The following is a 15,498-nucleotide window of genomic DNA, read 5'->3' as shown; positions in this document are numbered from 1 at the left end:
TGTCCCAATTTTTTCATCCACATTATTGCATCCATTATATCTATTTCTCACCTTCCTTGTATTTCGTTTTAATTATAAACCCGTCTTCCGTTCAAATCTTCATCTGTGTTATTTTGTCCAGAGTGCATAGGTATTTAGGTTATGTTTTAAATGTTTGCATCACAATTGCTGAGCAAAAAAAATTGCACAATTGTGTGTGAGTTGTGCCTGTGTTATCCTAAATCTGAAGGAGGACTTCATCCAATAGCGTAGTCTCCTTTTGAATGTTCCTGCCTGCTGTTAAATGCATCGTCCAGTTGGTGAGTAGCAATTTATTCAAATTTATAATGTCATCTGTCCTGGATTTTCCACGGGTTGATTCATACTCAAAGACAGATTTGTGCGGGGGGAGGGGGGTGAAAAAGAAATTGTAGTTACAAGGTAGTGCTGTATGTGTGAAGAATGAGTCCAACATTGTCAGGGAATTTGACAAAAAGAAAATGCATAGAAATAAAAAAAAATAAAAAAAATAAAAAACACTCAGGATATGGCCCAAAGTAGAAACAGCAGAACAGGATAAAAGTGAAATCAACATTGAAAAACAAGCAACATTTCAGTCTTGACCTGCTTTGTTGTATATACCCTGCTATGCAATACTAGAAAATTGCCTTTCTCAGTTTCTGAGGAAATCCCTTTCTGCTTTTCTGCAAGTAAAAGGAACGTCGGACATCAAACATAATCTTTTATGTGTGTATTTCTTTGGCATCCTTTCAGAATAAACTTCTCCAAATTAATGTATTGTGTTATCATTTTCAAGATCTATTACTTTACAAAAACATTTGAAACTTTATTGCACAACACAATGCCTTGTTGGGACAGGCATTTAATATAAACTTGTGATTTCTTTTGCTTAAATACTGACTAATTTAGTTGCTGTAAACTTTCAAAATATGGAAAAAAACACTAACCTGTTTTACTTAATTCTGACAGTAAAAATACTGATGAGTGTTCTTTAAGTTCTTTCTCCTGTAAAACAAAAAGTAAAAACATGTACAATTAAAACAATTAAATTTGTGAGGAAGAGAAAATATTTAAATTTGTTGAATGCTTGTTCCAAATAGAGAAAACTGTGTGTGTGTGTGTGTGTGTTTGTGTGTGTGTGTGTGTGTGTGTGTGTGTGTGTGTGTGTGTGTGTGTGTGAGAATGTGTGCGCGCGCGTGCGCACATGCATGCGTGTGCATGTCCAAGTAAGCTTTCAGCCACAAAGTGCCTTCTTCTGAGGTAGAGAAAACACACATTCATGCACACACAATTCACACACATATGACCACCATCTCTGGCTGCTGAAGCCAGACCATTTTCAGCAAGAGCTGCTCGTTACTACACAGGCAACAGTCATGGGTGGCTAAACTGTATGGAACAGACATCTCAGTGAGATCCTTGGTATATTTTGAGGGGGATTTCTCATCACTACAGATGCGAGGGCCCAGGTGACTATGCTGTATGGAAGGGACTTCTTGATATGCAATGATTGGCAGCTATCAAAGTGGAGGTATTGCTGGTGGTTGGTAGGTTTGATATGGACAAAGGTACTGATGTAGCCATCTTTGAGGTGGGGGTCAACATCGAGTAAAGATGGACTGTTGGATTCAGCAGGACCAGGTGAAGCGAATAGGGGAGGAGGTGTGGAGGTTTGAGAAATGTGGATAGGGTGCCCTCACCCTCGATCCAAATAATGAAGATGTCATCAATGAATCCAAACCAGATGAGGGGTTTTGGATTATGGGTGTCCAGGAAGAATTCTTCTAGATGGTCCAAGAATATGTTGGCTTGGGATGATGCCATGTAGGTATTCACTGTCATACCACGGACTATTTTGTACATGATGCTTTCATAGGCAAAGTAATTGTGGGTGAGGATATAGTTGATAATGGTGACCAGGAGGGAGGTTGTATGTTTGGAATCCGTCAGGCGTTGGGAAAGGAAATGTCAATAGCTGCAAAGCCACAAGCATTAGGGATGTTAATGTAAAGGGAAGTGACATCAATTATGATGAGAAGGCCACAGTGTGGTAAAGGAAGGGGATACGTGAAGAGTCAGTGGATGACATTGGCTGGTGTCTTTCATATAGGAAGGCAGGGTGTGGGTTTTTTCACTCTAATTTCTATATGTGGCCCAAAGAGTCAGCCTACAGGAATTGTGAAATGAACCCTGTTGTTCAGGACCATGTGCCACAAAGGGCACAGATTCACCACGAGATGGGAAACTCACAGGCATCTATTGTCTATTGAGGCCTAAGCACTGTAGTGTGCGAGTGAGACAGACGAGAACCTATGTCATAGGGAAACCCAGGAGAAAGCGTTTGTGGCCGAGGAGACATTGTAATGTTAAATATGGCGGATCTAAGATCGGCCGTAAAGGGGAACATTTATGAAAACTATTTAATTCAGTAGTAATGCAGGAAATCAAGCCACAGTAATTTTAATCTGCCATCCTCCATAAATTTTCATGGTGATCCCAATAAAACTTGAATACTGATCATATCTATAATAGCTGAGGATTTACTGTTAAAGTGAAATTACCAAGTTTTGAAACAAAGAGCTGAATGCTAAAATCTGAACGCTTTGTAGAAGCGCATCATTAAAATGACAAACATTGTGCATATCAACTCTGTAACTTCACTTGCTTAAAAGATATAGCGAAAAGCAGCGCGATTCGTCATGGGGACATTTAGTCAGCGCGAGAGCGTTACGGAGATGCTGAACAAGCTCCAGTGGCGGACACTTCAAGAAAGGCGTTACGCAATACGGAGAGGTTTATTATCGAAATTACGAGAGAGCACATTTCGGGAAGAGATGGGCAACATATTACTACCGCCCACATATATCTCGCGTAATGATCACAACGAAAAGATCCGAGAAATTAGAGCAAATACGGAGACTTACAAGCAGTCGTTCTTCCCAGGCACAATTCGTGAATGGAACAGGGAAGGGGGGATCAGATAGTGGTACAATAAGTACCCTCCGCCACACACCGTAAGGTGGCTCGCGGAGTATAGTTGTAGATGTAGATGTAGTGAATTTAAATTACCAGTATTTTCAGTTAAGCATCAAATCATGATTTCCTCTACACAAAACACATTGAACGATGACAGCATGACATCTTATTGAATCATTAGGTAACAGAATATTTGTTGTAAAATTAGTGCTAATACTTTTGTTCTTTATTTATTTATTTATTTATTTATTTATTTATCAGGAAGTACATGGGTGCAAGGCTACTGTCCATGGCATTCGAAGCTAAGAAGGAAATTGTATTGGTTTTATGTAATAGAATTTAACATTTATTATGTAATGGATATGATTGTTACTTTATTTAGAATGTGAAAGTGGTCAAGCTTTGATTATTTAAATATGTTAAAATGTAAAATAATGTAGAATAATCTGTAGCCAATCACATGGACGGCTTCAGGGAAGGGAACTGTGCTAGTCAGCTGAGCAAGGATGTTTGGCAGGTGGGAAACGCGGCCGGGGATGGGCAGAGAGACAGTGCAGGTGAAGACGCGAAAGCGGACGGTCGATCTTTAAGTAGCGAGGAAGTGAAACGACTTAGAAAATTTTGCATTGTGTGGTATTGCACGTCGTAGTCTCTCAGCAGTGAACAGCCGCGCACATGATGTGAACTCTAACTTCTCATGTAGATAACTTGTACTGCACAATGAGATTCTGAATGATCGAACTGTGTCAAATTGATATGCTCTAGAGTGTAACAGTAACTCTAAATACAACCACTTTCGCTAATAGTTTGCTTTCTGAATAAACATTCTAACCAAATCACAACTGTGTGTCCTACATCATTTATGAGACGTTCATTTAGTTCCTAATATTATTATTACTGTTATTATATGTTATGTTAACCTTGTATTTCATAAACTTACCATCAGCCACACAAATTAACCGAAGGGACACAAGGGTCTAATTTAGGGTGTGTAATGCGACACATGCGGTTCATCAACCCATAGATGAGTTTGAGCCAAGACATTTCGACAAAGAGGAATCGTATGTGAGCCCGAACATCTTTGTCTACAACAGCAGAGATTCTCTCATTGGGGATGCAGTGACTGGCCACAAGGAGTATCCTGGGTGGTTGGGTTTATGGACTGTAGGAAGCATGGAGAAGGTAGAAGTGCAGGGAGTGGTAGAGTTGAGGAGGGACAGAGAGAGACTCAGGGGAGAGGCTCTGGGATGGGCCTAAGGAATTGAGGAGAGACTGGAGACCCTGCTGGATTTCCAGAATGGGGTGTGGCAGGGTTTGTAGATGGATGAATCTGACAGCTGGTGGAGTCCTTCTGCCAGGTAATCCTTGCAATTGGAAACCATAGTGGTGGAGCATACGATTGTAAGGCTGGGATCAGTTTTTAGATGGTGGATTGTGGTACTTTCTGTGGATGTAAGGTTAGCTTGCATGTTACGGCATTTGGGGGATGATTGTGAGGCAAGGTTCAAGGTTAAGACTTTCTGGAAAGTTTACAGGGGATAATTAGGGGGCAGTGGGGCTGGATCATGACTGGACGGAGAAATGAACCGAGTCAGGCAAGGTTCAAAATTGGTTGAGCCTGATTAATGGAGCTGGTGGTCGAAAAGTGTTTCCACTGTAGGGAATGGGAAAAAGAGAGAAAGTCTCTAACAAGTGAAGCAGGACTGTATTTTGGAGTGGAACAAACTGTAAGGCCCTTGGAAAGGACTAATGCTTCTACAGAACTACAGCATTTGGAGGAAAGGTTGGGGTGGTAAATATAGGTGGGTTACAACGCAGGGTTTGTCAGCTCTGAGAGGATGTGGGTGAGGTTTAGAGATTGTTCTAGAGGTGGTGGATATGGTAGTCCAAGGTGGGAGTAGAAGGTGAACACATTGAAGAGTTTTTTTGAGTTGGTGTCCTGTTCTAGTTCCTGGACGGCAAGAGTTTCAACGTGATAGATGGGATGCAGGAATTTGAAACTGCAGAGCAAGACAATTTTATGGATGGAGAGGAGACATTGTGTGCAAGGTCTGGCCTTGGAAGCCAGAGACTGTGGTCATGTGTGTATGAGATGTGTTTATGTGAATGTGTGTGTTATCTACTTCAGAAGAATGCCTTTTGGCTGAAAGCTCTCTTGTTCAGCAGTCTTTTTGTTGTGCCTGTCTGCGTCTCAGCATCTCCAGTATATGGTGAATACCAATGTCATTAATCCATCCTGGATTTTACATGCCCATTAATGACAAGGTTAGTTTCTTTTTAAATGCACATGATATCTATAATATTCTTGAGTGTCAGACTGTAAGCTATGAAAACTTTTAACATTTTCATTTTTAACTGTAAGGAACCTCGGTTCCATTTGAACTCATACTGCTACTGCACTGGCCTATCATCTGGTCCATGTTTCTGTGGTTTGCATCCCAAGCCTTAGAAAATTATGCAACCACCATTTGCCTGCTCAAGTAAATCAAAATGTTATAAATACAAGTCAGTTTCATAATAACATCCACTGGAAAATTAACATCATGGTAATAAATCAAACAAATATTATACTGTTGTAGGGATAATAGGTTTCCAAGTTCAGCGTGTACAACAACATAAAATTGCTATATGTGAAGATTTTGTTATTGTTGCCACATTTATATACACACTTAACAATTTTTTTATTTCTTCTCCTCCAAAATAGAACTTCATGCAAGTACAATCACATTACTCAGGAGGAGGAGGAGGAGGAGGAGGAGGGAGATTAGTGTTCAATGTCCTGTCAACAATGAGGTATTAGATATGAAGCACTAGCTCTGATTAAGGAACAATAGGGAACGGTATCAGCCATGCCCTTCTAAAGGAACCATCCCAGCATTTGCCCGAAGCAATTTAGGGAAATCACAGAAAATCTAAACCTCAATGGCTCGATGTGGGTTTGAACAGTCATATTCCCGAATACGATTTCAGTGTGCTAACTAATGCAGCACTTCACTCGGTCAATTTACTCAGTCTCTCCTAATCTTGAAATTCATTTCATTGGTTCTTCAGACAACAAAAAGCACTTGTCAACATTTCTTTCTACACTACTGGCCATTCAAACTGCTACACCAAGAAGAAATGCAGATGATAAACGGGTATTCATTGAACAAATATATTATACTAGAACTGTCATGTGATTACGTTTTCACGCAATTTGGGTGCATAGATCCTGAGAAATCAGTACCCAGAACAAACACCTCTGGCCGTAATAACGGCCTTGATACACCTGGGCATTGAGTCAAACTGAGCTTGGATGGCGTGTACAGGTAAAGCTGCCCATTAAGCTTCAACACGATACCACAGTTCATCAAGAGTAGTGACTGGCGTATTGTGAGGAGCCAGTTGCTTGGCCACCACTGGCCAGACGTTTTCAATTGGTGAGAGATCTGGAGAATGTGCTGGCCAGGGCAGCAGTCGAACATTTTCTGTATCCAGAAAGGCCCGTACAGGACCTGCAACTTGCGGTTGTGCATTATCCTGCTGAAATGTAGGGTTTCGCAGGGATTGAATGAAGGGTAGAGCCACGGGTCGTAACACATCTGAAATGTAACGTCCACTGTTCAAAGTGCCGTCAATGCAAACAAGAGGTGACCGAGACGTGTAACCAATGGCACCCCTTACCATCCTGTCGCCGCGTGATACGCCAGTATGCGATGACGAATACACGCTTCCAATGTGCATTCACCACGATGTCACCAAACACAGATGCGACCATCATGATGCTGTAAACAGAACATGGATTCATCCGAAAAAACGACGTTTTGCCATTCGTGCAGCCAGGTTCATATTGAGTACACCATCGCACGCACTCCTGTCTGTTATGCAGCATCAAGGGTAACCGCAGCCACGGTCTTCGAGCTGATAGTCCATGCAGCTGCAAACGTCGAACTGTTCGTGCAGATGGTTGTCGTCTTGAAAACGACCCCATCTGTTGACTCAGGGATCGAGATGTGGCTGCATGACCCGTTACAGCCATGTGGATAAGATGCCTGTCGTCTCGATTGCTAGTGATACGAGGCCATTGGGATCCAGCACAGTGTTCCGTATTACCATCCTGAACCCACCGATTCCATATTCTACTAACAGTCATTGGATCTTGACCAACGCGAGCAGCAATGTCGCGATATGATAAACCGAAATCACAATAGGCTACAATCCAACCTTTATCAAAGTCGGAAACGTGATGGTACGCATTTCTCATTTCTCCTCCTTACACGAGGCATCACAACAATGTTTCACCAGGCAACACCGGTCAACTGCTGTTTGTGTATTAGAAATCAGTTGGAAACTTTCCTCATCTCAGCACATTGTAGGTGTCGCCACTGGTGCCAATCTTGTGTGAATGCTCTGGAAAGCTAATCATTTGCATATCACAGCACTTTCTTCCTGTCGGTTAAATTTCGCGTCCATAGAACGTCATCTTCGTGGTGTAGCAATTTTAATGGTCAGTAGTGTACCTTTTTCTTTTATTACAATATTATGAAAAGGGTAGTTGGTATGCACCATATTGCAGAGATGCTGAGTTGCAGACAAGCACAACAAAAAGACTGTCAGAAAGTTGAGCATTCGGCCAACAATGCCTTTGTCAAAAATAGCGCGCGCGCCCACACGCTTACACACACACACACACACACACACACACACACACACACATGTGACCACAGTCTGGCAGCTGAAGCCAGGCTCTGACCAGGAGCGCATGATGGGAGAGACAAACAGGTGATGGGGGTGGGAGGAGGCTGGCCCAAAGAGGGTTAGAATAGCAGGGTAGGGTTGGGCAGACGGTAAAGTAGAAGCTCCGACATGCAGCACCTTACCATCCCCATCCCTACCCTGCCACCCCTGCCCCCCCCTCGCTGCAACACCCTACTCCCACCTGCACCACCCGGTTGCCTCTCCCATCATGCACTGCTGCTCACAGTATGGCTTTAGCTGCCAGAGACTGTGGTGGTGGTGGTGGTGGTGGTGGTGGTGGTTTTGTGTGTGTGTGTGTGTGTGTGTGTGTGTGTGTGTGTGTGTGTGTGTGTGTGGGGTCTACTTTTAACAAAGCCCTTGTTGGCCAGAAACTCGACTTTGCCTACCTGTGACGCAGCATCTCCGCTATACGATGAATAGTAACTATACTTTTCGTAATATTGTTACATTCCGTCCTGGATTTTCCACTGTTTGAATTTTCTTTTACTAGACTTTTCAAAATTTGAAGATTTTAAATATTTGCCAGTTCGGGTCTAGGCTGTCGTAAACATGTATAAATACTGGCGCACAATTTCATAGCTATTACAGATATTTCCAATTATTCCTGGATGATTGAACATCATTTGAAAAAGGTTACACTATTGGTGGTTAGTCAACTTCTTGCAGGTGTACTGAGATCGAGCTGCAGAATACAATGGTAAAAAACACCAGTACTGGTAGCTAACACATCAAATGGCAATAAAAAGAAAGAAAAATTAAGAACTACTATCCAGATATATGACACATGAGATATAAGCAGTCACATTACGAAGAGTGGCAATATACGCAAAAGCACATGTACTTACATATTTACAAAACAATACAAGCCATTTGATCATACAAAATATCTGATAAGGGTTTGAAAGAGTTCAACCACATGCCAAGCATAATGAATATTATAATTTTTATTGTTTATTTGCACATCTTAATCATCACCAAACATTACTGTGAAGACTGTAAAACTTACAGTACAAATAAATATGAAAGTTCTGGTAGAATGTAAACAATTTTGGAGTAAAGGAGAGTACTCACCGAATAGTAGAATGTTGAGTCATTGACATTAACACACAAAAGAGAAAGAAAACTCGTGAGCTTTCAGATTAAATCCTTTACGTGGGCAATTTCACCACCCTTGTAACACTGAAATGTATCTACAAGAATGGTGGGCAGATCCCCATCAAGACTGAGGGCTGCCCTAATATCAGTATACAGGACACATATTGCCATAATATCCTGAACTGAAAGTGGCACGCCACAACTTCACAGAGTGGTGGATCCTCCCCCAGAGGAGGAACCATGTGTTAAAGGGGTATGTCCAATGTGCAGTCTGATAGGCACAACCTCCTTCCATTGGTGAGGCTGACATGAAGTCCGCCATACCTTTGTGGTCGATCTGAGTGACCACAGTTTGTTTTCTGCCACCTGCAACCATTCAGTCTTCCACCGATGCATGATGAATCTGTCAGAAAATGAGTTGAAGGTGTGTAATAGGCTGGGACATTGATGGACGACACCATCCTAACATGATACCTTGGCAACTTCATCAGCCACATTGTAGCCATGCATGCTGATGAGGCCAGGTACCCAGCAAACGATCACCACCTTGCCACGGTGTTGGAGCCGCTGTCAGGAAGCGAGTCTGAACAAACAATAAATCTTATACAGTAATATCTGTGAACCCTCTCCAGTGCCATCAAAATGCCATATAATTCCGCATTGTAATTTGTAAACTGTTCCGGAAGATGCACTTTAAGAACCCTATCGGGGAAAACAACAGAACAACCGAGGACATTCTCTTGCTGGGATCCTTCTGTATAAACAACAATAAAATTGTCGTAGGTAATTAAAATGGACGAAAACAACATTGTAAAAACATAATCTGGAATACACAAGTTTTCTTGCACTGTGTCAAGCTTAAAATCACTTTGCGCCTCTGAAGACAGCAAGGAAGCAATGCGTTCCATGCCTGGCTGTGTATTTTGATGCCTGATAGATCCAGATTTTTGAGACAGTCTGTAGCATGTATCCCATATGACTTGCACGCATGTAGCTTATTCCTGAACAGCCATTCAGAGGTGGGTTGGACTACTAAACTAAATGTCAATGATGGAGGTGATGCTGAAATTTTCTGCACATGTTGAGCCAAAAAGATACTTTCTGAATGCGGAGAGGTGGTTCATTGGCCTCTGCACGCACTCTGAAGCAAGTTGTGTCCAAAATGCTCCAGTCGATATCCGAATGCCCTCATCGTGTACAGCACCTAACATCTTGAGGTAGGAAGGATCAATTGACCATGTTGACATAATGTAAATGTGATTGAACAAATGCCCTACAAAACTACAGGAGGAGGCAACTGTCGACTCCCCATGTTTTTTCACTAAAGCATTTCAATATATTCAATGACTGGATGCGCTTTGTTCCTAGGTCTTTCAAGTGTGAGAGCCAAGTTAATTTCAAGTCAAATAATAAACCCAAAAAGCACACAGTTTCTCGAAAACATATCCTGACGCAGCATCTTGGAATGCATTATGTTGCCGCCAAGTTCCTCCAAAGGCTCATGAGTGAAGACCAGAAAGACCCTCATCTCAAAATCCAAGGAGAGCTTTTGGATCATGCAAATGAGAACAAGACCTTCCTTAAATAAATCAAAAGTGATGTTGAGACAAAGATTCAATCTTCACAATGGGCTGGGAAAGGTTGTGCATGACAAAAATAGGCTCATCATGTCAGATCGAGTGTCAAAGCAATGCTGATAGTTTTCCTTGACCTTGAAGGACTAGTTCATCATTAATTAGTGCCACAGGGACAAACTGTTAATCGATGGTAGTATTGGGACAGGTTGCGACACCTGCGAGAAAATGTGAGAAGGAAACAGGCTGAAATTTCGTGAGACAATTCATGGCTCTAGCATCATGATAATGTACCCAGACATTCATCGCGGTTGGCGCATTAGTACCGCACAAAAAATGAAATCATTGTGCTGCCTCATCCTCTATACTCCCAAGGCCTGGGCCCCTGTGGACTTTTATTTACAAAGTTGAAAACCTCATTGAAAGGACAAAGATTTGCAGTGACAGAGAAAAAAGAAAATTCGCAGATGGTGCTTCACACGATCCAGGAAGTGGCATACCAAGACTACTTCAGAAAGTAGAAATAGCGATGGTAGTGGTGTGTATCCATTATGGAGGAGAGTATTTCAAAACACACCATGCACAATAAATAAAAGGTAAGCGTAGAAAAATTTTGTGGACAAAGCTCTGGAATTTTTCGGACAGACCTCATATATTACTGTTAACCATCATATATCACTGTTAACCAGTGTTGAGCATAATTAGTTATCATCTAAACTACAAATCCAGTATCTTGTTATGAAAGTAACACAAAGTCATTATCAGGCACTCACTGTGGTCATTTAAAACATACCTAACAAATGCAAGAAAAACATCTGTGAATAAAAATTTCTTGCATTGAGAGCAGGTGATAGTAGTGGTAGTGGTGGTGGTGGTGGTGGTGGTGGTGGTAGGTTGATTTGGGGGAGGAGACCAAACTGTGAGGTCACTGGTCTCATCGGATTAGGGAAGGAAGTCGGCCATGCCCTTTCAAAGGAAACATCCTGGCATTTGCTTGAAGAATTTTAGGGAAATCACGGAAAACCTAAATCAGGATGGCCGGAAGCGGGATTGAACCGCCGTCCTCCCAAATGAGAGTCCAGTGGGCTAAACACGGCGTCACCTTGCTCGGTGATGATAGTGGGCTGGCAGACGGCTGTATTGAATGCAGTGAGCCTGGCCAGAAAAATCCATGGGCTCAGAGTGCTGCATGATGCAATACTCTCATCACCCAATATCACACTGGACTGGAACCAACGAACCATATCTTTTACCAGGTCTCTGATCATCTATCATCATGTCCGTAAGTGGTAGACATCCAACTCACAATCCTTCCCACCCCTCCTAAAGTGGTATCGCATCGTCCACAGAATCTATAAGGGTTGAATGAAAAGTAATGCCTTCACCTTCATCAATTGGATTTGGATGGGAATATTTTAATAAATCAATAAAAAAAAATAATCCTTAGAATGTGATCTTTAATTACCAACAGTAACTTTCCAAAAATCACCAGCCAATTGGATACATTTATGCCAACGATGAACAAGTTTTCTGGAGCTGTTACGGAAGAAGTCGACACACTGTTTCCAAAACCACAGTCTCACAGTTCTCTCAACGTTTTCATCAGAACCATAATAATGTCCCCGCAGATCGATTTTCATTATCAGGAACAGATGGAAGTCAGATGGTGTTAAATCCGAACTGTAAGGAGGATTCAGTCTCTGAAGTTCTGCTGTGGCCGCAAATGAAACGTGTGGTTTGGCATTGTCATGCTGCAGAAAACCTTTCCCTTTTCATTTCAGACCTTTGTTGGCTGTTGTTTCAGAGTTCTCAGCGTTGTGATGTAACGCTCTGAATCTGTTGTTGTTCAATGATCAAGGAAATCAACAAGGATAACACCATCTTCACCCCAGAACACTGTGGCCATGATTTTTCCAGCTGAGGTTGCGCCTTGAATTACTTTTTCTGGGGTGAGTCTTTGTACCGATATTCCATAGACTGACATTTTGTCTCTGGATTGTAATGGTCTACCCACGTTTCATCTCTTGTCACAATTTAATGGAGAAAAGCGTCACCTTCATTCTCGTAATGTGAGAGGAGTTCCTGGCAAATTTCAAGTATCTGCATTTTCGTTTCAGGAGTCAGCATCCGGGGTACCCATAATGCTGAATCAATCTGTCAATATTTTGCTAGTGAAGTTCGGTGGTTGCTGTCACAGGATATCCAACTCTTTGTGTGTCATGCAGGTCAGATGTTCCTGCCTCAACATCTTTAAACTTACTCGCCCAACGATGCACAGTATTCGCATCAACACAATCACCAAAAACTGCTTTCATTCTCTAATGAATCTCCTTTGGGGTGACACCTTCTGCTGTCAAGATTCAGTGACAGGACGTTGCTTAAACCGCATTGACCGACCGTCTGTGCAGGGTTCCATACTTTACACTGTAGCAACACAACCGTTCAATGCTAAGGCTTCCCGCCAACTGGAGCTGTAGAGAAGAGGGTATGGAACAAGCCAGTACCTGCCACATACCAATGCTGCCAACTGTTGAATAATTATGAAGGTGAGGCATTGCTTTTCAGTCAACCCTCGTACACAACTTCCTCCTCCACCCCTATGCCACTCCCGATCCCAATTTCTTGCAAAGGAATCATATCCTGTCCAATCCAACCACTCAGCATTTCCTACTCCAGTCCTCTCACAGGATTATCCTACACCATCATAGATAGAGCGACCTGTGAAAGCAGCCATATCTTAGACCAACTCTGCTCACAGGATTATCCTACACCATCATAGATAGGGCCACCTGTGAAAGCAGCCATATGATAGACCAACTCTGCTGAAATCACTGCACAGCTTTTTATGCCAGCAAACTACGGCCAAGAGCAAAAATAGCCACCCAGTGACACAACATACAGCTGAGCACAACATGCTCAATTTCAACCACTGCTTCACAACTGAGTCCTTTCGGATTCTTTCCTCCTGCACCAGCTTTTCTGAACTATGCAGATGAAAGTTATCCTTGCAACACATACTTCACTACCGTAACCCCCCTGTCTTGAGTATCTGTTAACCCAGCCTCGCCACACCCTCCACCCAACAGTTTCCACTCCCTCTGTCCTGTCACTCCCTCTCAAACCAGCCCTGGTACCTGTGCATGATATGTCATGGCTGTGAATCTGTAACCCCACCCTCCAGCATTCTTAGCCAGAAAACCTGCTGCTTTGATCCGAGCCACTAGTTACTCACCCCAACCCCTCCTCTTTCTGCCTCCCGTCTCTCTCCTCCTGTACGCAGCCCATCCGACAACTCCCACCCTACCTTATGCACCTGTACCCTATGCACCCCCTGAAGTGCAATTCTGGCCTTGGTATTTAGTACTTTTGCTTAAACTGGTAGGTATTAACATTAAGAAATATTTCAGGAGTCATAATTTAACAGCATTATCTGGTTTATGTGCTATCTAATCCAAATTTCCATTCTGGAACTTCAGTTTAAAAACATTCATCAACTGAATGCAAAGGCTGCAGTCTCAGTGTACTATGAATTTTCCAGTGGTCATGACTGTGCAGGGTGATTCAGAATGAACAGGATAAAAAGAAAGTATTGCTGTGACTACAGTAATGACTTTATTTCAGAAATACACAGAGAGATACGAGGTGCGGCTAGAAAAAAACCGGACTGATGCTGGAAAAAACATTTATTTACAATTATTTACAATTTCATGTTATCTCCTTCAATGTACTCTCCTCCTCGGTCTCTACACCGCTCCATACGAATTTTCCACTGTTCATAGCAATGCGGCAGATCATTTTCGGTAAGTCCATACATTACTTTCGTCTGTTTTTCTTTTACTGCTTCAACAGTCTCAAATCTAGTTCCTTTCAAAGCTGATTTGACTTTAGGGAAAAGAAAAAAGTCACAGGGGACCAAATCAGGTGAGTAGGGTGGATGATCTAAGATGGGAATGTTGTGTTTTGCCAAAAACGTCTTCACCGACAACGCACTGTGAGCTGGGGCATTGTCTTGGTGAAGGATCCATGACTTTTTTCTCCACAAATCGTTCCGTTTTCTCCGTACTCGCACACGTAGGGTAGCCAGGACGCTAATGTAGTAATGCTGATTCACTGTTTGTCCCTCTGGTACCCAATCAATGTGCACAATCCCATGATGTCAAAAAAAAAAAAAAAAAAAAAAAAACAATCATCATTGCCTTGAATTTCGATTTTGACATTCGTGCTTTTTTTTGTCGTGGAGAACCAAGAGTTTTCCAATGCATCGATTGGCGTTTAGTTTCGGCATCGTAAGTAAAAAACCACGATTCATTGCAAGTAATAACATTTAGTAAGAAGGTGGGATCACTTTCAATGTTTTCCAGGATGTCAGAACAAATCATTCTTCGGCGTTCCTTCTGTTCAATTGTGAGACACTTTGGAACCATTTTTGAACACACTTTGTTCATGTTGAAACTTTCATGAAGAATCTGCCTAACACTTTTCTTGTCAACTCCTGTTAACTCAGACACTGCTCTGATTGTTAAACGGCGATCTGTCGAACAAGTTTACCGATTTTTTTCAATGTTTGCGTCAGTTTTTGCTGACAATGGTCTGCCAGTGCGAGTGTCATCACTGGTGTCTTCGCGGCCATCTTTAAATCGTTTAAACCACTCAAACACTTGTGTTCGCGATAAACAATCATCGCCGTACACTTGTTGTAACATTACAAACGTTTCACTTGCAGATTTTCCTAGTTTGAAACAAAATTTGATGTTAAAACGCTGTTCTTTCTGTACACTCAACATTTTCCAACGCACAGACAAAACGTCAACTACTTAAAACAGACGCCACAGGCAGACCGAGTGCAGGAGGCAGATGAAACTCGAGCAGTAGGCGGAGCGAGAGTCACGTGACAGGCCACGCGACTTTCAGCCTTATTGCAATCATTTTATTGTTTCACCAGTACTAGTCCGGTTTTTTTCTAGCCACACCTCGTATTAAGGTTATCTCTCACAGTTTAGGCTGTCAATAATGAAGTAATGGAAAATTGCCATTGTTGTTATTAAAGAAATATGTCTGCTTGTGTCTGTATATGTGTGGATGGATATATGTGTGCGTGCGAGTGTATACCCGTCCT

At 42.2% G+C, this 15,498-nt stretch overlaps 1 protein-coding gene across 1 annotated transcript in view; it reads right to left on the bottom strand.

Annotated features, from left to right (window-relative positions):
• Positions 1-942: 942 nt before the first annotated feature.
• LOC126469692 (trichohyalin-like) overlaps positions 943-15,498 on the bottom strand; it is a 41,606-nt gene continuing 27,050 nt past the window's right edge. The window contains exon 3 of the mRNA XM_050096899.1: positions 943-1,005. Coding sequence (XP_049952856.1) covers positions 943-1,005 — 63 coding nt within the window. The remainder of the gene's footprint in view (positions 1,006-15,498) is intronic.

Source organism: Schistocerca serialis, chromosome 1 (genome assembly GCF_023864345.2).
Source record: "Schistocerca serialis cubense isolate TAMUIC-IGC-003099 chromosome 1, iqSchSeri2.2, whole genome shotgun sequence".
Taxonomy (NCBI): Eukaryota; Metazoa; Arthropoda; class Insecta; order Orthoptera; family Acrididae; genus Schistocerca; species Schistocerca serialis.
Note: the sequence above shows the minus strand (reverse complement) of the source record. Positions and strands in the feature narration are given on the sequence as shown.